Source organism: Glycine soja, chromosome 7, assembly GCF_004193775.1.
Source record: "Glycine soja cultivar W05 chromosome 7, ASM419377v2, whole genome shotgun sequence".
Lineage (NCBI taxonomy): Eukaryota > Viridiplantae > Streptophyta > Magnoliopsida > Fabales > Fabaceae > Glycine > Glycine soja.
In genome coordinates, this window is record NC_041008.1 from 1,884,651 (window position 1) to 1,908,973 (window position 24,323).

At 29.6% G+C, this 24,323-nt stretch overlaps 2 protein-coding genes across 2 annotated transcripts; one reads left to right on the forward strand and one right to left on the reverse strand.

Annotated features, from left to right (window-relative positions):
- Positions 1 to 7,697: 7,697 nt before the first annotated feature.
- LOC114419298 (putative pectinesterase/pectinesterase inhibitor 28) lies at positions 7,698 to 10,623 on the forward strand. The gene is made up of 3 exons (XM_028384947.1): positions 7,698 to 7,798; positions 8,246 to 9,267; positions 9,821 to 10,623. The coding sequence occupies exons 2-3, from the start codon at positions 8,259 to 8,261 to the stop codon at positions 10,558 to 10,560; spliced, it is 1,749 nt and encodes a 582-aa protein (XP_028240748.1). The 5' UTR covers positions 7,698 to 7,798; positions 8,246 to 8,258; the 3' UTR covers positions 10,561 to 10,623.
- Positions 10,624 to 16,216: 5,593 nt separating this feature from the next.
- LOC114419524 (aquaporin NIP6-1-like) lies at positions 16,217 to 19,323 on the reverse strand. Its single transcript, XM_028385207.1, has 6 exons — positions 19,078 to 19,323; positions 18,687 to 18,740; positions 18,377 to 18,595; positions 17,961 to 18,155; positions 17,001 to 17,095; positions 16,217 to 16,737 (listed from the first exon to the last, which is right to left on the reverse strand). Exons 2-6 carry the CDS (start codon positions 18,708 to 18,710, stop codon positions 16,560 to 16,562), a joined length of 711 nt encoding a protein of 236 aa, XP_028241008.1. The 5' UTR covers positions 18,711 to 18,740; positions 19,078 to 19,323; the 3' UTR covers positions 16,217 to 16,559.
- Positions 19,324 to 24,323: the final 5,000 nt, after the last annotated feature.

Here is a 24,323-nt window from a genome sequence, read left to right on the forward strand (position 1 = left end):
CCCTTAAACGAGCGAATCCATGTTTTTGCTTTATCGGCCAAGGAAAAACAAAATAAGTCGAGGCAGATGGCATCTTCAGGCACTCCTACTATCTTCACCGTGTTACAAATATCTATGTATGTGGTCAAGTGTGCATATGGATCTTCACTTGGTAGGTCGTAAAATAAATTCCCTTGAATTAGCTGGATCAAGTAATATGGATATGAGAAGTTGGCTGTTTGCACCTCTGGTCTAACTATCCTGGTGAAGTATTGAAGTATAATAGGACTAGAGTAATCCTCTAGTGTTATCCTTTGTGGATGATCTCTTGCCATGATGAGTTCTTCAAAGAAGAAATGTGCATTGTTCATAAGAGAAATAACTACCATGCACGTTATCACAGAATAAATATTTTTTTTTAATTTTATTTTTCTTTGTTAAAAAGAAAAGAATAAAAAAAGAATGAATACAGAGAAGAAAAAAAATTGAAAAAAAATGAAGCAACTAAAAATAATAAAAATAGATAAAAAAAAGTAAAAATAAAAAATAAAAAGTGAAAACTAATTGCTTTAAAATTGGAATATGCAAATAATCAAGTACGAAAGTCCTCGGCAACGGCGTCAAAAACTTTGTTTGTACTTAGATTAATGCAAATCCAATTTTAGAAGCAAGAGATAAAAATTCAAAAATAAAAGATAAAAAAGATAAGATAAATATTTAAAGATAAAAATAGAAGATAAAGAAAAAGATAAAGGAATTAAAGATAAAATTAAAAGATAAAGAAAAGGATAGAAGATTAGAAAAGTGAAAGATAAGAAAGATAAAAGATTTAGATAAAAAAAGATAATTTCAAAATAAAATAAGATAATGTTGGAAACTGACTTGCCTAGCCTGCCTAGGATGTATTAGTTTATGATTTTTCTTTACCAATTCAGGTAATTCTATCCTACTCACATCTATTTATTTACTTGCCTTGCCCCTGATGCCTCACGATGACAAGCCTATTTTACCTATCTATATTCCAAATGCCTTTGCAAAGACTCAATAGATAAAATGCATGGAGTTCTAATTCTAGATGTTTGCTTTGACACATGGGCATAATGCAATCACTCTATGCCTAACAATGATTTTATTATGATATCTTTTCTTCTTATTCTATTAGAAGTTATCCTCTCCCGAGCGTCTAACTCGTAAAACTAATGCATGCATATCTTCTTTAAATCTTATTTAGAAGTTACCCTTTCCCGAGCATCTAATCCCTAACAAAATATAAGGATGAGTATGCAAGATAAAAACAAAAAACAAATTAGGAAAGAAAAACCTGATATTGCATTGATAAATAGTGAAGAGTACATCATACATCGTGTTTGCTTTTAGGCCTGCTAGGCCCTAACTAAGGGTTTAGCCACTCATGATCATTGAGGACTTTACAATGAGAATGGGTGAAAGAAAGAGAGGGAGTAAATGAAACCCTTGGGAGAGGGGTTCTGTGGTGGTGTGTTGTTCTCCTTTGAACTAACTCTCTATTTATAGCTGCTGAAGTGGGCTTTGAGCCTTCGTAGGCGCGCTTAACGCGACACCCCCTCACTCAGCGCGTGTAGATCGCGCGCTTAGTGCGCGTTTTGCAAGCTTAGCGCACATGACAACTCTCGAGCTTAATGTCTCGCTTAGCGCCTGTGCTTCCTGGCCCACTTAGCGCGTGACGTGCGCTAAGCGCACATATTGGGCATGGCCTACTTCAGATTTTTTTATTTTCTTCAATTTTTCTGAGTTTTTTGCTTGTTACACCCCCAATTTTTATATCTGCAGCCAAAATTCAACAAAACATCAATTCTTTAATATTTAAGCGCAAATAACTACTAAATAATTATTTATAAAGATAATTTTACCTTATTTTCTATTATCAAAATACAATTATTTAACAGTTATCACATATCTCTATGACTTTGTCCAGCACCTAATGTAACATGTCTGGATTAGGCCTATGACCAGGATATCTTACTGAAAACAATTTATTTTATACTAACATTAAAATAAACTTCGAACACCACTAATATCATGATAAATTTTAAGAATAAGAACAGGCTCAAAGAAATGGCAAGACAAGTTGGCAGTTACCAAATATAAATACTCTTGCGTGATTATGCGTGCAGGTAAGATAATTCTGGGATCAATTCTGTTATATGCTGTGTCCGTTTATTAATTAATTACCTTTTTTTTTTTTTATCTCACGGTAGATCTTAGTGTATAAAACGAAAGTTCTCAAATTAAGGGGCAGAGAAAATTTTTTATTTTCCGTGAATTAGAGGGGTAAAAATTAGGTTTTAATATTTGATATGTATTTTAAAAAATTAATATTTCTGAAAAAAAATGTTTCTCAAGAATTTTTTTAATCAGTTTCCGATGAAAAAAATTTCTATGTGAAGTAAGAATCTTATTTTTTAAATTTTTTTTTTCCTATAGTAAAAATATCATATTATTTTTTATTAAATTATATAATATGATAAATACAAAAATCATAAAAAATATGTAATTCTTTATTTTTTATAAAACTTATTTAAAGATTTCCAATATCAATCAAATAAATTTAATTTATTTTAAAAAATATGATTCTCAGACATTATAATTCTTGAATATAAAAAAACTTCTTCCTCCTAAACGTCCCTAAAAGAAATGTTCACTCTAGTCAAAGTTTGGGTTAGCAACATTGAGTCAACAATTTATTTATTTGGATCTAAGACTCAAACTTAACATCAATGCATTAAGTTGGTACCTAGTCTCAATTCCCTTTTTATGACTGAGATTAATTAAATCCTAATCCTTAGTTAAAGAATCTAAATTCTAAATCACTTGTATATTAACAACTTGTTAATTAGTGTCATCATCTTTTATTATGTGTAAAAAAAACATGATCTGGTTTTTTTCTCAGCTCCCCTCAGTTTTAGTTTGTCCAAACATAAACGTATAAGCCCACAGAAAAACAGATATGGATAATAAGGTTTGTGTTTCTCTGAATTCAAATCTTGGAAATGTTCATATATATGTTATTATGATACTCACGAGAGCAGTGTATTAGGCAGTGTATTTAATTACAGTTATTAATGAAGAAGGGTTCTCTAGCAATAGACCAGAAGATAGAGCATTCAATTTATGTCATGAATTATGCGATTTGAGTTCTGAAAATCACCCTGGAATCCGCCTTACTTTGATGCTGAAAATATAAAGAAAATAGGCCTCAGTGCCCGTTGCACCAGTGGGGATTTGATATGTATAGCACCTTTGATTGACTGATTGCACCCCAAGTAATAATAAATTAATAGAAAAATATATTCCACCTTACTTTCATATCCAAATATTTATTTTAAACTTTATTATATTTTTAGTTCATTAAATTAAAAGGTATATGTCCTTCAAGTAAAAATTTATATTTTTTTAGTTCCTTAAACTTATAATAAAATACTTTTTTAGTCTTTTCAAATTGAGTTTTTTTATAGTTTAGATACATAATTTATGGAGTTTTTTTTAATAGAAGTACTAATCAAACATTTTGTAAAATTGAGTGAATAAAAAATATAAATTTTAATCTGAAAACTTAAAAAGAGACCTCAAAGGACTAAAAAATATATTAAAATTTTTATTTTAATACCAAAAGCAAAATCCTTGTACTATGATTGCTAGTTCCCAATTTATGTTATAAAATTAAAATATAAAACGGTATTACATTTATATATTAAAATAAAACGTGATTCCTAAGAATTTGATATTATTAATTGACAACTATTGTGTACTTGCAGTTTTTTCACGTCAATCCCTCATGGAGAAACTTTGTTTATGAAGAATTTCAGTGTTTTTCTGTTATTGGTAGATATAAATTTGCAATTTGTTTGATATTTATTAATCAATCGCTATTAATAGAAGTAATGAAAGGTGAATCTGAGTTTGAATTTGTGAGATTCAGAATGTGTTAGATTTTGAATGTGAAAGAGATTAAATAATAATATGGTAAAACATGTTTTTGTTCTCTATAAAACATTTGAAGTTTAGTTTTAGTCTCTTAAAATAATTTGGTTTATTTTTCGTTATAAATGTATCATTTTTATCCCTCAAGTATTATTTAAACCACTTCTTGTCTCTTCATAAAGTATTATATAAGTCACATCAAAAATAAAAAGTGACACGCTTAAATAATAGAAAGATAAAAAAAAATGAACAAGTTTTTAGAGGAACTAAAACTAAACATTAGAAATTTGAGAGACCAAAATCATATTCTACAAAAAGATACACCACAAAGTAGCAAAGGTCAAATAAAAAATATAAACTTTTATTTCAAGTCAATTTGACAAAAAATTTACCAGTTGAAATTACCTTCTATACCAAATCAATTTTAATATTTAGTCATACATCACTTATAAGGTGATACTCGGTGGTACACCTTACCCTGAACCATACATCTAATAACATTAATTTTGAAATACGAAGAAAATTGTTATATCTCACTTACAACATATCACTTTAAGCAACACCATTATTTGTGCTATTTAAATTTATTTTTATAACCATGAGATAAATTTATTTTAAGGCAGTGAGTAAGTTAAGAAATGTTTGTGCTATTTAAATTTTTCTTTGAACCAAACTATATGGCTGTCGAAACAATTATGGTAATGCAATAGTTAAGAGTAGTTAGTTACATAATAATTAATTACAAGTCATCTGGTATAATTTATAAAATAATTATTATAAAATTTAATAAATTTATAATATAATATGAGGTTTATGATTGAGTAATAATGTAAAAAAAATTATTTTATCCGTATATATACTATTTACTCTATTTTGTGTTCATTTCTTTTATTTCTTTCTATTATTTTTAGGGTCTTATTTTTCTATTTTAAAATGTAAATAATAAGTTTTCTTATTTATACTATATAGTATGAATATCCAAATAGTAGAACAGAGACTGTAATATATGTTTTATCTTATTTTATTTTATTTTCATTTTATTTCGACTTAATTTCCACATATATGATTTATATTAACATGCATGCCATTAGTTTGAGTGCTGAAACTAAATTCATATCTATTAGTTTGAGTACTGAAACTAAATTCATATCTTTTAATTAAGATGTTAAATTTGAATCTTATAAATAAATAAAAATTTGATTGAGAGAAGAAATTTTCCTTTTTTTATATAAAAGAAAAAATCTTACTAAAGTGATTTGATCTGAATTGTATTGTAAAACATATATGATTGAGAGAAAACTAGCTACATTTTGCAATAGAAATTAGGCATTTTAGAAAGTAAATATTTACATCAGTAAGAAGGAAAAAAACTTAATGCCTATATTATTTATTATATTCATTAGTTAGCTGGAGGAGTAGTTAAGTCACCCTCAACTTTATTCAAATTAATTTCCTATAGATCATTGGACTTGCAGTGTTAATGATCTGATTTGACGTCAACATAATTTAAATTGATCCGGTGCAGGTGATGATTTGGTCTGAATTGTATTATTATTCAATTGCGTTCTTTCCGAAAATAATTTCATAACCTTTTCATATCATTAAAATTCATGCACATTTTCTTTTTTATTCTAATTGCACATTTGGTTTATTTATACATGGTTAAGAAATTTCATTGTTAGGTGGTTAAGAGTAGTTAGCTACATAATTGGTCAAGTGATTAGGTTAAATGGATGGACAAGAGTGGAAGGAGATTTCATTCTCAATAGTTAGTATTAAGAAAACTGAGCATTAGCTCAATTGTAGAATGGGAAACCCCTGGACGGAGTATTAATAACATCATATTTTTGCCGTCTTGTGCTCTGAATCTATATGCATTTCTTCCTTAATACTTCGTAATTTATCTTTCCTTTCTTTTATCACTTCACATAGAGGATGAAATTGATGATATCCAGAAGGTATAATCTTGTAGATTACATGTACTTGATATTTGTTGTACCCAAATTTTTAAATTTTGATTATGTTCAATATTTTCAGGAAATTTCTGTTCTGTCCCAATGTCGATGTCCATACATTACTGAATATTATGGTTCCTATCTCAATCAAACTAAACTTTGGATAATAATGGAATACATGGCTGGTGGCTCAGTTGTTGATCTAGTAGGCAAAGGCTGCTGGTGACAGAAATTCAAATGCCTCAATGGAAGATAGTGCAACAAGTCTTGCTGAGGTAACATTTCTCTTTGATATAACTTGTAATTTTCACTTGCATGTTGATTAATACAAGCTGAGCCTCCCCCCTTTCTTTTGTATAGATTTGGTTCCATGATGCTGTTGATTTATTTGTAGAACAATATTTATTATTTTCCCTTGTTATATAGTTGCCTGAGTTACCCACCTAGGTGTTTTGTAGGGTATATTCTTAAACCATTTCCTATGTATCTGTGTCGAAATTTTTTCACTTTATATTCATTTATAATTTATTACGAGACTTGACATGTTTGTGATTACTTCGGATTGATATTGCTTATAAACAACATTTTCCTACCTGTTTGTCTTTGTAGGCAAAGGGTGCTATCATGAGGAAACAAAAAAAAATAGCTCCAATAACAAAAATAACAAAAAAAAGTTGCATTCTACATTGGTTCTAGAAAGATCGTCGTAGAATGCTATCCATTCTAAGACGGTCACATATGAATGACCGTCTTAGAATGAGTACCTGATACTCATTCTAAGACGATCTTTCACACGTGACCGTCTTAAAAATATACCTATTCTAAGATGATTCTGCGCGATCGTTGTAGAATACCTACTCCTTTTTACGACGTCATCTAGAATGACTCAATTAATCGATGTAGAATGCACCTTCTCTAGTAGTGACACATTAATTAAACATATTTGTTTAAAAAGTAAATTACACTAATCGTTCCTAAAGTTTTGTGAAATTACATAAATTTTCTCTACTTGTATGTACTCCTACACTAAACCCTTAATTTTATGAAAATATATATCAATACACCTTATACATTACATTAACCGCCCTTAATTGCTTTGAAAAACATTACGCCATCCTCCCCTACAAGGGAGGTTTTTGTAAATATTAAAAATTGAGAAAAACTTTATGTACACCAAATCTCATGGAATGCTAATTAGTGTATTTTACTATAGTTTAAAATTATAGTTAAATATTTATGGAGTGTGTGCTAACTTGTCTTAAGGAATTTGTGTACAAACAAAACTTGTTCCTTAATTTTAAACTTTGGAGGTCATTTTCAAAGTGTACGCATATGAAAAAAGTATTAAAAAAATTATACAAAGATAATAATTGTATATAATAAAATAGATTATATTAATTATTTCGTATTCAAAAAGAATTATTTGTTTGATCATTTTTTTATTGCTGACATTTAAGAGTGAATTAAAGTAAGAAAACTTTCAATTTGTAACCCATGTTTAAGACTGGTGTATATTGTACTACCAACTATAGACCTGGTCTGATACCACATTTACTATTGGTAGAGCGTAAATCAAGGTTATAACTTAGTGGATTAGCATAAAATTTGTCAAAAATAGGTCATATAAGCTAACCATATACACAATGTGGCCTTTACATTCCCTCTCTCCCTTTCTTATTTTAGAAAATATGATTTTTAACGTTTTAACAAACCACAAATTGCATTTGAATGATTCAATTGTATTAGCTGTTCAATACCATTTTTTGTATGCATAAATAACACTTTACATTGCATCCCTAAACTACAAAAACGTATTCTTTGAGGGAATTTGACAAAAAAGTAGCCACTGCCCCAACGATCCCATTTTCCTTGACTTCTCTACCTGAAGCTCCTTGTTTCGCATAGTATGTGCATAAATTAATATACAAGTTAATTTGAGGAATACAATATATTTATATGTTATGTAAATGTGACTTTCTTATTATTAGATTTTGATCTTTAAAAAAATTAATTTTGTTTATTTTGATCTTCAACAAAATTATTATATTTCAAATAGTGTCTATAATTACTTGATGATGATGTTAAATGCATTTAGTTATACCCTGTTACATGTCACAACAAAATGGTTGGTGGTGCGATATGAGTAGCTGCATGACATTTTATAACCAAGCGCATTATATGAAGTTTTTTTCAACAATTGTAGAGATAAAAACAAAAGAAAAAAGAATCAAAATCAAACAAGCCATGTTTAGAGTTTAAAAACATGCCCATTCTTAAATAGTGTATAGGAATATTATGGTCATATTACTTGTCACATTAACTAATTTTACAGTAATACTCATTAATGACAGGGAGGTAGTTGAAATGTCCGAGGGAAATGCAGGGAAAGGAAAGAAAATCGCCATCATTGGTGTCTCAACCTTATTGTTGGTGGCTATGGTTGTGGCGGTCACAATTGGGGTCAATCTCAATGAGAATGGTTCCAACAATGATATAGAGGACAACAAGAAAGATCATGTTGCTTCTTCCATAAAAGCCGTCCAAACCCTTTGTCATCCCACAAATTATGAGAAAGAATGCGAGGAAAGCCTTATAGCTGGGGCTGGAAATACCACAGATCCAAAAGAACTCATCAAAATTTTCTTCAACATCACCATTACAAAAATTGGTGATAAACTCAAAGAAACTAATATTTTGCATGAGATTGAGGAGGAACCCAGAGCCAAGATGGCACTTGACACTTGCAAGCAACTCATGGATCTTTCTATTGGGGAATTAACAAGGTCACTTGATGGAATAAATGAGTTTAACCTCATAAATGTTGACAAAATCCTCATGAATTTAAAAGTTTGGCTTAGTGGTGCGGTTACATACCAAGATACTTGCTTGGATGGGTTTGAGAACACCACTAGTGATGCTGGCAAAAAGATGAAGGATTTGTTGACGATAGGCATGCATATGAGCAGCAATGCCCTTGCCATTGTAACAGGTTTGGCTGACACTGTTAATGATTGGAATATCACAAAATCATTTGGGCGTCGCCTCCTTCAAGATTCTGAGCTTCCGTCATGGGTTGATCAACATAGACTCCTTAATGAAAATGCAAGTCCATTCAAACGCAAGCCTAATGTTACTGTAGCCATAGATGGTAGTGGAGATTTCAAAAGCATCAATGAGGCATTGAAGCAAGTGCCTGAGAAAAACCGAAAGCCATTTGTGATCTACATCAAGGAGGGCGTTTACCAAGAGTATGTTGAAGTTACAAAAAAAATGACCCATGTGGTGTTTATTGGTGAAGGGGGGAAAAAGACACGAATATCTGGTAACAAAAACTTCATAGATGGAACGAACACTTATAGAACTGCCACTGTCGGTATGTCTCTTTTCGTGATTATCAACTTAATTAACTTACTACTCCTATGCATTTGAGTAAAAAAAAAACTTAATAACTTATCCAATAAATTTATTAAATGAAACCTTATTCATGACTCAGACTGTGAAGCTTACCAAAATGAGATTAAAAAAAACTAAATTTATTACTCATGTGCATTTGGGTAAAAAAAACATAATTAAAAACTTATTCAATAAATTTATTAAATGAAACCTTATTCTTGAGTCAAACTTTGAAGCTTACTAAAATGAGATTAAAAAAACTAAATTTGATAAGTTTCTCCATAAAACTCTTAAGTTTATAAAAATATCATATGTCATGTTCTTCAACTTGAATAAACTCTTTGAAAAGTCCTTTCCTTACTTAACATTTTAAGGTCCATAGTTTTTATTTGAAAACACCTTTAACCCGCCCCAAAATGAATAAATTAATAAAAGATACATTTACAAAATTTAAAAAATAAAAATATAAACCATTTTCAATTCAAGGGAAATTTTTCATTCGAATAAATAAATTAACTACTTTACGCATGCAGCTATTCAAGGAGATCACTTTGTGGCCATCAATATGGGGTTTGAGAATTCTGCTGGACCTCATAAGCATCAAGCGGTGGCATTGAGAGTCCAAGCAGACAAGTCCATCTTTTACAATTGCTCAATGGATGGGTATCAAGACACACTTTATGCACACACCATGCGTCAATTCTATAGAGATTGCACCATTTCAGGTACCATCGACTTTGTGTTCGGTAATGCACTAGCTGTTTTTCAAAATTGCACTTTCGTGGTCCGAAAGCCAATGGAGAACCAACAATGCATTGTGACTGCACAAGGTAGAAAAGAGATACAACAACCATCTGGAATAGTAATCCAAGGGGGATCCATTGTGTCTGATCCTGAGTTCTACTCTGTGAGATTTGAGAACAAGGCTTACCTAGCTCGTCCATGGAAGAATTACTCTAGGACCATTATCATGGACACGTACATTGATGATTTGATTGACGCTGATGGGTATTTGCCATGGCAAGGACTAGAGGGTCCTTCTGGTATGGATACTTGCTTCTATGCCGAGTACCACAACATTGGCCCCGGTTCAGACAAATCCAAGCGTGTGAAATGGGCTGGGATTTGGAACCTCAATTCAAAAGCAGCACGTTGGTTCTCACCATCTAAGTTTTTTCATGGAACTGATTGGATTGAGGTTACTGGAATTCCTTACTTTCCTGGCGTGCCGAAACACCACAGGCACAAAAAGACAATACTTAATTGGCAATAAAAGTAATGAGTTGCGAAAGCAAGCAATATAAATTAATTAAAAAGTAATGATTGTGCTTCTTTATTCTTTAATTATTTTTATTTCATTACTTAACTTTAGAGTTAGCTACATTTTTTTATCTCAAGGAATTGAAATCAATGTAGCACAATTCCTCTCTTGATAACTTTTTGTTTAGTGGATAATAAATGGGTCTTCTATATATTCTTAATTACATTTGCATCTAATTTGATTTTTACGTAAGTAAAGTGATTTGTTGCTATGTACTTTTAATTGTTACATTTGGCCTTTTCTTTTTCAACCATCATTTATCAAAATAAAATTATGATGAAGCATTTACATATTGGTGAATTTAATCAACACGACTACTTAAATTTAACTCATTGAATGTGCTGTTTAAGTTTTATTAATCTTGTCACAAGTCTTTATTGTATTCTATATAGATAAAAAAATAAGTAAAAAAAAATGACAAGGATAAAAAATAATATTTCAAACAAATAATTAATGATATTTTATTATAAATGAAGTATATCCGTATCAAAGCCACTAGATTTGAACCTTAGTGTGATCATTGTACATAAAAAAAAATATCAATGTGTCATATTATTTTATGACAACATTGTTTGTGCAAGCTACATTATTATTAAGAAATTATATATATATATAGGTTTCAAGGACATTAAGCTTAAGCTTACCTACATCTATAAAACATTTTCCTCTTGACTTGTCCATCAATACAATTTAAATTTTTATTAATTTAACCAATAAAAAAATACATTAAAAAGGTATTTCTAGCACTACTCTTAAATACAATGACAAGGAAAGAAACCAAGTTACTCAAGTTGTTATTCGCTAGGTAGGTAATATTACATCCCATTTAGAAGAGAAATTTTAGCAAAGATATTGTTAATACTATTATTAACTGAAATTTTTTAGAAATTATAAAATTATTTAATTTTTGTTAAATTACAATTTTTCTTACCTTCATTTTCCAAATTCATGATTTTGGTCCTCCTGATTTTTAATTTTAAAATTTGATCTTCCAAATTTTGTAAATTTATAATTTTGGTCATCCTTATAGAATATTAAACTAATAATTATGATTAACAGATTTATTAAATTAACTATAAATTAAATAAAAATTATTAATCATTAAAAAATCTTAACAAATGATTATTAATTCTAATGATATTGTTGCTAGTGGATTCCTATGTGATGATAGAGGTGAAAGAAGTATTTACAGAAAAAAGTAAGGACACTCTCTTGTGAAGGATCAAGGTTAATAATTTTTATTAAAATTTTAATAGTTAGTGGGTTTTAATTAATTTATAATTAAATTAATAACAGTTTAATCAAAATTATTTATTAATAATCTATCAGTGGAACAAAAATCATCAATTTATAAAAATAAGAAAATCAAATGTTATAATTAAAAATCAAGAGGACCAAAAGCATAGATTAAAAAAATAGAAGGACAAAAATTATAATTTAACCTTTAATTTTTATTATTTATTTAATAAATCTCATTATTGATTTTTAAACTTTTAATGAATTTAAAATAGAAGGAATAAAACTCTCTCTTATTTAAGTTTTAAAATTTAAAATTATAAAAATAAGAAAATAATTTTTTTTAAATTTCTTTGCTTTCCTTCTTAATTAAATAAAACATTTAATTAAAATATTTTTTTTCTCTCTTCAGTTTAGATCACTCACATTCCTTCCTGAAATATTCATTCACCAAGAAACTCAATATATTTTATTTGGATTTCCAAGACAATTTTCTCTTGTTTGAAACGATAAAAATTTAAGGAAAGAAAACTCAACACAAATCTCACCTCGAAATGTTTTCCAGCTCCCCATCATGCCAAAATATCCTGACAGGTAGCGACTAAGGGCATATTGTGAGGAAAATAGTTTCACGTGTTGGTTTCACCTCCACTCAAAAGATAACTACATAAAATACAAGTTTTCTATAAGAATGATTTAGTGAGAGAATTTAAAGATAAAGGGTGAAGGAGAAAAGAAGAAGAGATTGTAATGGTAAATCTCTTATCAACATTTTTAATAAAAACTAACAAATGAACATCTGTTGATAAAAAAATCATAAACTACAATTGTCTCTTGTATTCTTTCTTATTATTAAAAGGAGAAGGAAAAAAAATAAAAAATAAAAACTCATTTATTTGTAATTTCCTTTATAACTAATGATGAAGGCTGAGATGTACTCTAAGAGATAGAAAGAGAACATAGTGTAGAGAAAAGATGAGAAAATTATATACGAGTTATTATTCTTTCTTGAAATAAATTTATATTTATAATTTTTCCTGTTTCATAAAAGTGAGCATTACTTATTTAGCTCTTTTAAATGATATATTTATGTTTGACTGTGAAATGTCTTGCTTAAACCATCAAAGATCAAATATGAAAGATGATCAATTTGAAAGGAAAAAAACATGAAAAATATTAAAGAATTTAACTGAATAACTTAAGATGATACATAAATTATTGTGAACTCTCACATTATCTATCTTAGATTTAAAAAAAAACAAACCTGAAAAAACTATATTTTAAAAAAATTCAAAGGGATACAAGTCAAGAAAAATGATATTACTAAGATATAGCATTAGAATTATGAAATTTTAAGTATTACATTACAATTTAAATCGTATGTATTGCTAACCAAATTAACCTCAAATGTCATGCACCTAACCAAATTAACCTTCTATAAATCTATGTACAAACATAATTTTTCACTTATCACCTCTCGACCATATTCTAACAGCACCTAACCTTCGAAATCCACATATTTTGACTCTTTCAACGTCACCTTCTCCATTTGATTATTCAAATTTACCATATCAATAACAACTCAACTCCCCTTCCCACCTCAATTTTCATATTCCATCTAATGCAAAATCAATCATAATTTTGTGTCAAAGATATAAGGTGAATTGAATGATTAAAGAAAAACTAAAGAGAAAAAAGTCACAAATTTAATCTCTTTTATTAACAGTAGTAACAATAAATATTTAGATTTAAAAAAAACATAGTTTTGTCTGGAAAATGCCTAGTGATGAACTGATGATGCACTCAAGTACTAAATTGACATACATCATTTCCTCTCCACGATTGACACGTTGGTTTTCCGCTCCAAGGAAAAAAAGACTTGAATGTAATTAGATTATATCTCTCTCCTTAAGTTGTAACAACAGTTACAACATTTCCATGGTTCCACCTATTTCTTGAGGTGTGTGGATTATCTCCTGCCATCTTGCCTCTCCAACAAGAAAAACAAAGAGAGGAGAGGGCATAGAATAGAAAAGAGAGAGATAAGTTGAAAGATAAAAAAAAAAACAATAGAAAAGGAAGAGAAAGATAGAGATGTTGAAGAAGGTCGGAGAGGATCTGAATATTTACTCAAGCTAAGCTTGTAGTATCTAATAACATTATTGTTTGTATTTTAAAAAACTCAGGATATTTATTTTTCATAAATTAATAACTAATTCTTTGAAGTATTGAAATGATTTAAAAGACCAACCTTTTCTTATAGATTTTTTTTTACTCCTAATAGATATCAAGAATGACAAGGCTTAATCAAATTTGTTTGATAAATAAAAATGAGAGACACAAGAACAACTTTAAATAATTTGAAACTAACAAAGTATGACTGCATTAAAATAATAAAATGTATACTAAAAATAATAAGATATAATTTTGGCCATAAAATCATGAAAACAATAACTGAGTATTGTATTTTTATAATATATAATATATAATTATATAAATATGAGTATTGTAATTTTATAACTATGGACAAAGATATGCACTATTTATCTATTGATTTTCACAAACAATAAATAAATAGTGCGTATCTTTGTCCACAGTGAAGTTTTTCTTCTGTGTACTTTGATTCCGGAGAAGATGAGAAAAAGAAGATTTTAATTTGCTTTCTTGACTATTCTTTGTCCCTGTATGTTTGTGATCCTATGAGTCATATGGATTGACAATTCATATGATTCATACGGGTCAACAATTCGTATGAGTTTTAAAAAAATTCATACAGGTCACTAATCCGTATAACTTATACAGATCGTCAATCCATATGAATCATACGGATCACCAACTCCTTTCACCCGTGTTACTGGATGTTCCAACAAAAATGTTGGGTGACCAAAACAACTACCTTTTTACTGGTTGGTACTTTTCCAGGGTCGCTAGCAACATGTGATGCAACTTGGACTGTTACTTTCTCCATCTCCAACTATTTCATGTAGGCTCTGGCTATTACACTTACGTATTTCCTAAGTACACCCCTGTACCCCCCTATGCCTCTCAATTACCCTTTATACTCTTTTTCTTAAAAGCATATGTCCCTTTTGCTTTCAGAAATGTATTTATGGAATTACACATTCATATTCTGGAAATGTATCTTCGAAACTATGATTCATAGTTCCAAAGATATACTTCTAGAATTGGTATATTTTTTTTTAATAAAATATCATTTAAGAATTAAGATGATTGATAAGAAATTAAAAAAATATAATAAAAAATTATCTTATATTCATGTTTATTAGTCTTATTTTCATCTCATCATTAATGTTCTTTAAACCTTAATCATAAACTATTGTCACCGTATATTCATTATATAATATAATATTTTTATCATTATTTTAGAATATTTTATGTTTTCCTTTATGTGACACTAAATTCCAACATACGTTCACCACTAACTTCATATAGTATACATCTTTATTACAAAGCAAGACTGTTGACGATGATTTTCTTTCTTTAAGTGTGTTCCTTCATTTTATAATCATAGTCTATGTCAATGATTCAGTGTCACGTGAAGTTAATGATGAACGTACCTTGAAACGCATTTTCACATGAAGTAAAACATAAAATATTGTATAATAAAGATTAAAAAATAATATAATATAAAAAATATATGGTGAAAATAGTTTAAAATTAAGATTTAAAGAATAATAAAGATAAGATAAAAATAACATTTTAGATAAGATTTAAAGAACATTAATGATAGGATGAAAATAAAACTAATAAACATGGACATAAATACGTTTATAATCTTTTTTAGTTTCTTGTCAACCATCTTAATTCTTAGGTGATATTTTATTAAAAAAATATACATATTCTTGAAGTATATCTCTAAAACTATGGAACTATGAATCATAGGGGTATACTTCTTTAAGAAGAAGACATAATAATTAATTGAGGTAAAAAAGGAAATAAGGGATGTACTTAAAAAATGAGGATGTAAATAGCAAGAACCTATCATTTTCATAATATTATTTTATCTTTAGGAAGGAAAAAAAAATTCTTGAAGTATAATTTTGCATTTTGAATTCATCATTTCATTTACGCGGCCTGTGCCTACTTTTCTTTGTCGTGAGCTTTCGTTGGTCAAAATTAAGCAGGGTGTGGTGTAACAATATTGTGTATTATAAAAATTAACTTCCATAGTGTTTTGAACTGAATAAATATTAGATCGTGAACATGGTTTTTTTTATTAGTGAACTGATATTATGACTTGTCTTTATTTATCTCTCTAATCTAGCTTGATATAGACTAACGTACTAGGATTAAAATACCCGTTAATCGCAATACTCTCTTCTAATAAAATTTTGCTTATGGGAAGAAAAGATAAATTATTAAATTAAGAAACCTTATTATTTAATTTTGAGTGAAGTGAAGATGAATGGAATAGGAAAAGTCCACAACAACAAGATGACAAAATGGGAGGTAAAGATCCCATGCTGCTCGTTTTCTTTCTACTCATAATATTTAGTAAAACAACAACAGCCACAGAAGATGCATGCATGGTACGTGCATGTGCAAAAATAACTCATACTTTACATTAAACAGATCGATATGTAATCTAATATATAGGTACGTGCAGCATGTGATGAAGAATTGCCGGGGATATGGTTAATCATATCATCACCTTCTGAAGCTCCCATTATGAGCAGAAGGTGCCTTTGTTGCTATCACTCTTCCTGCATAGTAGTGTTGCGATCAGGCAGCTTGAGCACAGTGTAGGCACCTGCCCCACATAGAGATCCAAGTATTGGAGCTGTGAGATAGATCCATATGCCCTTGTAGTTGTGTGCAGCAATTGCTGGACCCAGTGTTCTAGCCGGGTTCATTGAACTCCCAGTTGCTGCCCTTTAATTAGTAGTACATGATAATAATTAATTAGGGGACCATTTTTTTATAAATAAATAAAAAAGATTGGATTATGCCAAGAATAATTCAAATTATCGAAACAACTGCTAAACGTTTGCGTAATACTATATCATTTAACGACGTCATATCTTATGTTCCTAGTGATGCTTGTTGTAATATGTTTTATATTTTCTTTTATGGATAACCTTGCCCCCGAGCAATTAGCATATTTGAATAATAATTAAGATGGGACATATATATACCCCGCCATGAGTATGTTGATCATGACAGTGGCTCCCACCACGATTCCCGCGAACAATCGCACCTGCACCATAATGATTCCCGGGAACTCTCGCACCTGCACCATAATATAACACGTCAAATTAAATCAACAGCATTATAATGATACGATTTAGCTGTTATCAATAATCTATATACTATAATATAACATATATATACTTACTAATTTGTTACATATATTAATGCACCTGTATTATTGCTATATATTGTTCAATTATTCATCATAACAATATGTTATGTTTCAAACAAACTATGTTTAATTTTTATGGGTTGCAATTAACGGCAAAGTTCCAAATCCCTTTTGTTGTTTAGCTCATAAACACACCAAACTGTATGTTCATGTTTAATATCGCAAATTAACGAACAAAAATATGCGGAGATTTATTTTCCATTAATAACCCTCGTCTTGGATACGTACCGCCCTCCTCTTGTCTGGGTAGGTAGACTCTTGCATATTTCATCAGCAATGAGAACCAATTTCTGGCTCAACTACGGAAACTTACTCCCTACGTGCATGCCTAAAATCTTTTAAAAATAATTTTATTTATAACTTGTTTTCTTTATGGTCTATTTTTGGTGCATGCACGAATATCATGAGCTTCGTGGATCTAGGTGGCAGGGCATGAGGGCCTCCTATGTATTGTCGTTGACTTGTGTCCTTTTAAAATTGAAATCATGTATTAATCGAACAAAACTTAATTATGATCTGATATGACACAAAAGCATATAAAAACCTAGAAATAGACCAAAACGTTTTTCAGAGTTTACAGTATCACTTATCTCCTTCAAATTAACACTTGTTTGACGTAATTAATTAAGCTTTGTCGATCTCAGAACATCCTTTTCACATACTTCAACTGATTCCGCTTAGTTACTTAATTATCAGATGAAGAAAGTAGTGGTTAGTAGAGTAAAATACTCACAACTCTTGTGCCGTCGGCCACTGCAGTGACAACGAACATAAGAGTAAAGCTGACCATGAACTCTGCAGCGAAAGCTTGCCCATATCCCACCGAAGGGACCGTCACTCCACCGCTCATGAATGGATGAAAAATTAACTTCAGAGCAAATGCAGCACTCACTGATGCCAAAACTTGTGCACCAATATACACAGGCACCTACAAATTAGTAATTCAGAAAAACCTTTAATATATAGTAATCAGAAAATAACAAATACTACAAAGCTTAATCAATTAGGTGCAGTTACTTAATCAACATTATCTGGATTTTTATTGAAAGACATTACCAGAAAGACCACCTACATATGTATGTCACTGTTATTTAATTTGTCCAAAAAAATGAAGGAAAATTAATTAATCAAGGCTTCATTTTGAATTACATTCTTCCACGGCATGTGCTCTATTACAGCAAAGGAGATGGTGACAGCGGGGTTGAGATGAGCTCCGGAGATGTGGCCTATGGAGCATATGATTATCATCACAGTAACTCCACTAATTACTGCACATCCCACCACTGATCCTTGCGACTTCTCTTTTTCAATTGCAGCGCCTATTGCCGCAGACATGAGAAGGAACGTGCCCAGAAACTCTGCTCCAACCTGGTTTAATTTAAAGTCAACTCAACAACATTAATTCACGCATATCATTTTGCTGGATAAAAAACTTAGCTTAGTGTAATTTTGAATATACCTTTCTTCCGAGACTAATGTCCATTTCTTTGTTGATCTCTAAATGGTAAGTAACCTGAAATCAAGTAAAGGGTTGATAGATAAGACAAGAAAAACTATATTAGACTAAACAGGTAAAGAGAGAAAAAGAGAAAAAAAGAGAGAAAGTTAATCCACAGCAATAATAGCAAACAGTCAAAGGGACGCAAAGTTATCATCAGCAGCTTCAGAGTTTTGATTGCCAATTTTCTTAGTTAATCCGCCGTTCACTGAGTTATTAACAAAATTTCTCGAAGTATCACAAACAATAGTCACCAAACCCCTAAATCAGACACAAGAACAACCACATTTGGCTAGCAAACAGATAAACCCTCGAACAATGCGTCTCTTAGCACATGAGAAGTTGAACTTACAGTTTGAGAGTGAAACGATCGGCGCAGTAAAAGTGAGAAATGAGAAAGGCAAGCACTAGTTGATTTGGGTGTGTGCGAGCGAGAGAAAAATGAGCAGCTGTGTCGACGCTGTACAGGTTTAACGGAAAGCCTATATATAGATGTTGAAAAAAATTATAAAAACAGGGCATGAGGGCCTCCTTCGTGTTTCATGCACGTTTATCATGAGCTTGGTGGGTGGCAGGGCATGAGGGCCTCCTTCGTGGTTCACGTTTATCATGAGCTTGGTGGATCTAGTGTAATAGCTTTCTTGATTTGGAGAAAGTGTATGAAAGTGGCATGAGCTGTGCTTTGCTAGTTTCTAGCATCAGCAGCTTTCATTTCCCTTTTGTTTCAAACAAACTATGTTTAATTTTTATGGGTTGCAATTAACCGGCAAGGTTCCAAATCCCTTCTGTTGTTTAGCTCATAAACACACCAAACTGTATGTTCATGTTTAATATCGCAAATTAACGAACAAAATTATGTGGAGATTTATTTTCCATTAATGAAGAAGGGTTCTCTAGCAATAGACCAGAAGATAGAGCATTCAATTTATGTCATGAATTATGCGATTTGAGTTCTGGAAATCACCCTGGAATCCGCCTTACTTTGATGCTGAAAATATAAAGAAAATAGGCCTCAGTGCCCGTTGCACCAGTGGGAATTTGATATGTATAGCACCTTTGATTGACTGATTGCACCCCAAGTAATAATAAATTAATAGAAAAAATATATTCCACCTTACTTTCATATCCAAATATTTATTTTAAACTTTATTATATTTTTAGTTCATTAAATTAAAAGGTATATGTCCTTCAAATAAAAATTTATATTTTTTTAGTTCCTTAAATTTATAATAAAATACTTTTTAAGTCTTTTCAAATTGAGTTTTTTTATAGTTTAGATACATAATTTGTGGAGTTTTTTTTTTAATAGAAGGACTAATCCAATATTTTGTAAAATTGATTGAATAAAAAATATAAATTTTAATCTGAAAACTTGGAAAAGAGACCTCAAAGGATTAAAAAATATATTAAAATTTGTATTTTAATACCAAAAGCAAATTATTGGAACAACTGCTAAACGTTTGCGTAATACTGTATTATTTAACGACTTCATATATTATGTTCCTAGTGATGCTTGTTGTAATATGTTTATAATTTCTTTTATGGATAACCTCGCCCGCGAGCAATTAGCATATTTGAATAACGATACGATTTATCTGTTATCAATAATCTATATACTATAATATAGCCTATATATACTTACTAATTTGTTACATATATTAATGCACCTGTGTTATTGCTATATATTGTTCAATTATTCATCATAACAATATGTTTTTTAAAATCTTTTTGATTAACTCACGCTTTTAAAAAAAAGTTAATTAATTACACTATCATTCTAAAATTATATTTTCCTTATCTCTTAATCTATTTCATTACTTTAGAAAGATAATAATTGAATAAAGATATACAATATAGGAAAAAAAATTAATATTCTAGAAATTAAAAAAAATTATAAAAAAACAAACAAATTTTTAAAAATAATTTTATTTATAACTTGTTTTCTTTAAATGAATGCTCCGTTTTCTTTATGGTCTATTCTTGGTTCATGCACGAATATCATGAGCTTCGTGGATCTAGGTGGCAGGGCATGAGGGCCTCCTCCTATGTATTGTCGTTTACTTGTGTCCTTTTAAAATTGAAATCATGTATTATTAATCGAACAAAACTTATCATCTGATATGACACAAAAGCATATAAAAACCTAGAAATAGACCAAAACGTTCTTCAGAGTTTACAGTATCACTTATCTCCTTCAAATTAACACTTGTTTGACGTAATTAATTAAGCTTTGTCGATCTCAGAACATCGTTTTCACATACTTCAACTGATTCCGCTTAGTTACTTAATTATCAGATGAAGAAAGTAGTGGCTAGTAGAGTAAAATACTCACAGTTCTTGTGCCGTTGGTCACTGCAGTGACAACGAACATAAGAATAAAGCTGACAATGAACTCATGTGATTAGTTTATTTTTTTAATTTGAAATTAAGATGTTAAAATATAGGAAATTAAGGTATTTTATAAAGTGGGGTTTGCTTGGTTTATATGCATTATATGATTAGTTTACACTGATGATGCTGGTTGCAGTATAGTGTAGTAGTGTGAGCATTATTGGATGAAGATAACATAATGCAAAAGACTGAGAAAGAAAGGTTGCAAGTTGGTGACCGATACTACTCTGTAATAGCTTTCTTGATTTGGAGAAAGTGTATGGAAGTAGCATGGGTTGTGCTTGGTAGTTTCTAGCATCAGCAGCTTTCATTTCCCTTTTGTTTCAAACAAACTATGTTTAATTTTTATGGGTTGCAATTAACCGGCAAGGTTCCAAATCCCTTCTGTTGTTTAGCTCATAAACACACCAAACTGTATGTTCATGTTTAATATCGCAAATTAACGAACAAAAATATGCGGAGATTTATTTTCCATTAATGAAGAAGGGTTCTCTAGCAATAGACCAGAAGATAGAGCATTCAATTTATGTCATGAATTATGCGATTTGAGTTCTGAAAATCACCCTGGAATCCGCCTTACTTTGATGCTGAAAATATAAAGAAAATAGGCCTCAGTGCCCGTTGCACCAGTGGGGATTTGATATGTATAGCACCTTTGATTGACTGATTGCACCCCAAGTAATAATAAATTAATAGAAAAAGTATATTCCACCTTACTTTCATATCCAAATATTTATTTTAAACTTTATTATATTTTTAGTTCATTAAATTAAAAGGTATATTGCACCCCAAGTAATAATAACTTAATAGAAAAAATATATTCCACCTTACTTTCATATCCAAATATTTATTTTAAACTTTATTATATTTTTAGTTCATTAAATTAAAAGGTATATGTCCTTCAAATAAAAATTTATATTTTTTTAGTTCCTTAAATTTATAATAAAATACTTTTTTAGTCTTTTCAAATTGAGTTTTTTTATAGTTTAGATACATAATTTGTGGAGTTTTTTTTAATAGAAGGACTAATCAAACATTTTGTAAAATTGAGTGAATAAAAAATATAAATTTTTATCTGAAAACTTGAAAAAGATACCTCAAAGGATTAAAAAATATATTAAAATTTTTATTTTAATACCAAAAGCAAAATCCTTGTACTATGATTGCTAGTTCGTTATAAAATTAAAATATAAAACGGTATTACATTTGTATTACATTTGTATTTTAAAATAAAACGTGATCCCTAAGGATTTGATATTATTAATTGACAATTATTGTGTACTTTTGGTTTTTTCACGTTAATCCCAGTGATGAAGAATGAGATATACTCTAAGAAAAAGAGAATAGGTTGTAGAGAAAAGAAGAGAAGATTATATTTCTTCAAATAAATTTTTATATTTATAATTTTTTCCTCTTTTATAAAAGTTAACATTGCTTTTTTATCTCTTTTAAATGAGATATTTATATTTACTTGCGAAAAGTTTTGCTTAAAATCTCAAAGATCAATTATGAAAGATGACTGATTTAAAAAAAAAACATAAAAAATATTAAAGAGTTTAACTCAATTATTTAAGGGTGATACATATGTTATTGTAAACTCTAACATTATTTATGTTTGATTTGATAAAAACAAACATGAAAAAAAAATTATATTTATAGTATCGATCATGTTGTACTTAGACAAAGGTCTTTGGTGCCAAACTTTATCTTATGTTGCTGCATGGTGATCTCTTTGTCAGCGCTGTATATTATGTCTTTTTGCGTAAGGTTCTTTCCCGCAATGTTTATACTCTAGATTTTTTTTAAGATACTACTTGGTTGGCACCTGTCTTACACTTTATCGCACATATTAAACAGTATTATTAAACTGCATCATAACACTGAACCTTTAATATTGAATATTAATAATAAATAATAAAAATATGACATGTAAAGGTGACAAGCAAAAACTAATATACTTGTAGCATTTCTATTCTTGCAAAATTATGTTGAAAGACTAATTAATTAAAATGATTTTATGGAAAATTTCACATGTTTAGTTAACCAAAATCAATTTTGGCATCTCTTGTCCAAACACACACTTACTCCTCTCTCAGGAAATAAATTAAATGCCTCAATCTCTTTTAAGCGAAACTGCTATTTATGATCACAAATGTATTGTTAAGTAGATAGCTAATTAGAATTAGGTGACATTGAATTTGACATGACACATGATGTTAGATAAGTTATTATAATGATAAAACTAGACTATTATATATTTTGTCATGTTACTTGTATCACATCTTCACATAAAGCATTGACATAAATCAGGGAATGATTAATTTCTACTCTTCTTTTAAGTACCAAGAAAAATTGACAATGATGTAATCCTAAAATGGTATGAGAAATGTGAGGTGTCCCACGAAATTCTTATAACCTTTCCCTTTCTAGAGGGTTGGACCCAACCTCATTTTATTGTTGATTGTCACAACAGCAACACAAAGTGTTGTGCACAAACAAATGAGGACGGTTGGCTTGCATTGCCGAAACACATGTTGTGATACCTAGCTAACAAAGAATTCCTTTATATTCGATGGATAACTAATAATTTAATAACTTTCTGAGATTGTTTAACTCTTTTATTTGTGCTCACGTTGGTTTGGAATCAAATGCTTGACAAAAAAGGATAATGACAAGAAAAGGATAATAAAAATGGTTTAAGAGAAATGTGTTTAATTTAAGAGGAATGAATAAATAAATAAAAATGGTTTATTCAATTAAAATAATTTATTTTCAAAATGTAAAGATCGATTATCAAAATATATAATCAATTATTCACAAAAAAAAAACTGTATAAACAATTGTAGGACATGAAAATCAATTTTCAAGTTTTCAAAATCGATTTTCATATGAGTGTTTACTGATATAGTTGGAGGTATATAATTAAATTAAAGTATAATTGGATAATTAAGTACTAGGTTTCTCTTAATATTATCTGTTTCTGTACTGTTGTGTTTACTAAGCCTAATTTACCTAAAAATCCATTTAGAAGATCTTCTTGCTTATATATTCAGTATGAATCAATATAATAAAAGTAATAAGGACTCAAGAATTTATCCATTTGCAACCCATCATATAACATGAGAACATCTAGCGATAACTCAAACATAACCACTTATTTCCACTCCATACAAATCACACCACCATGTGATAGTGTAAATCTGAATA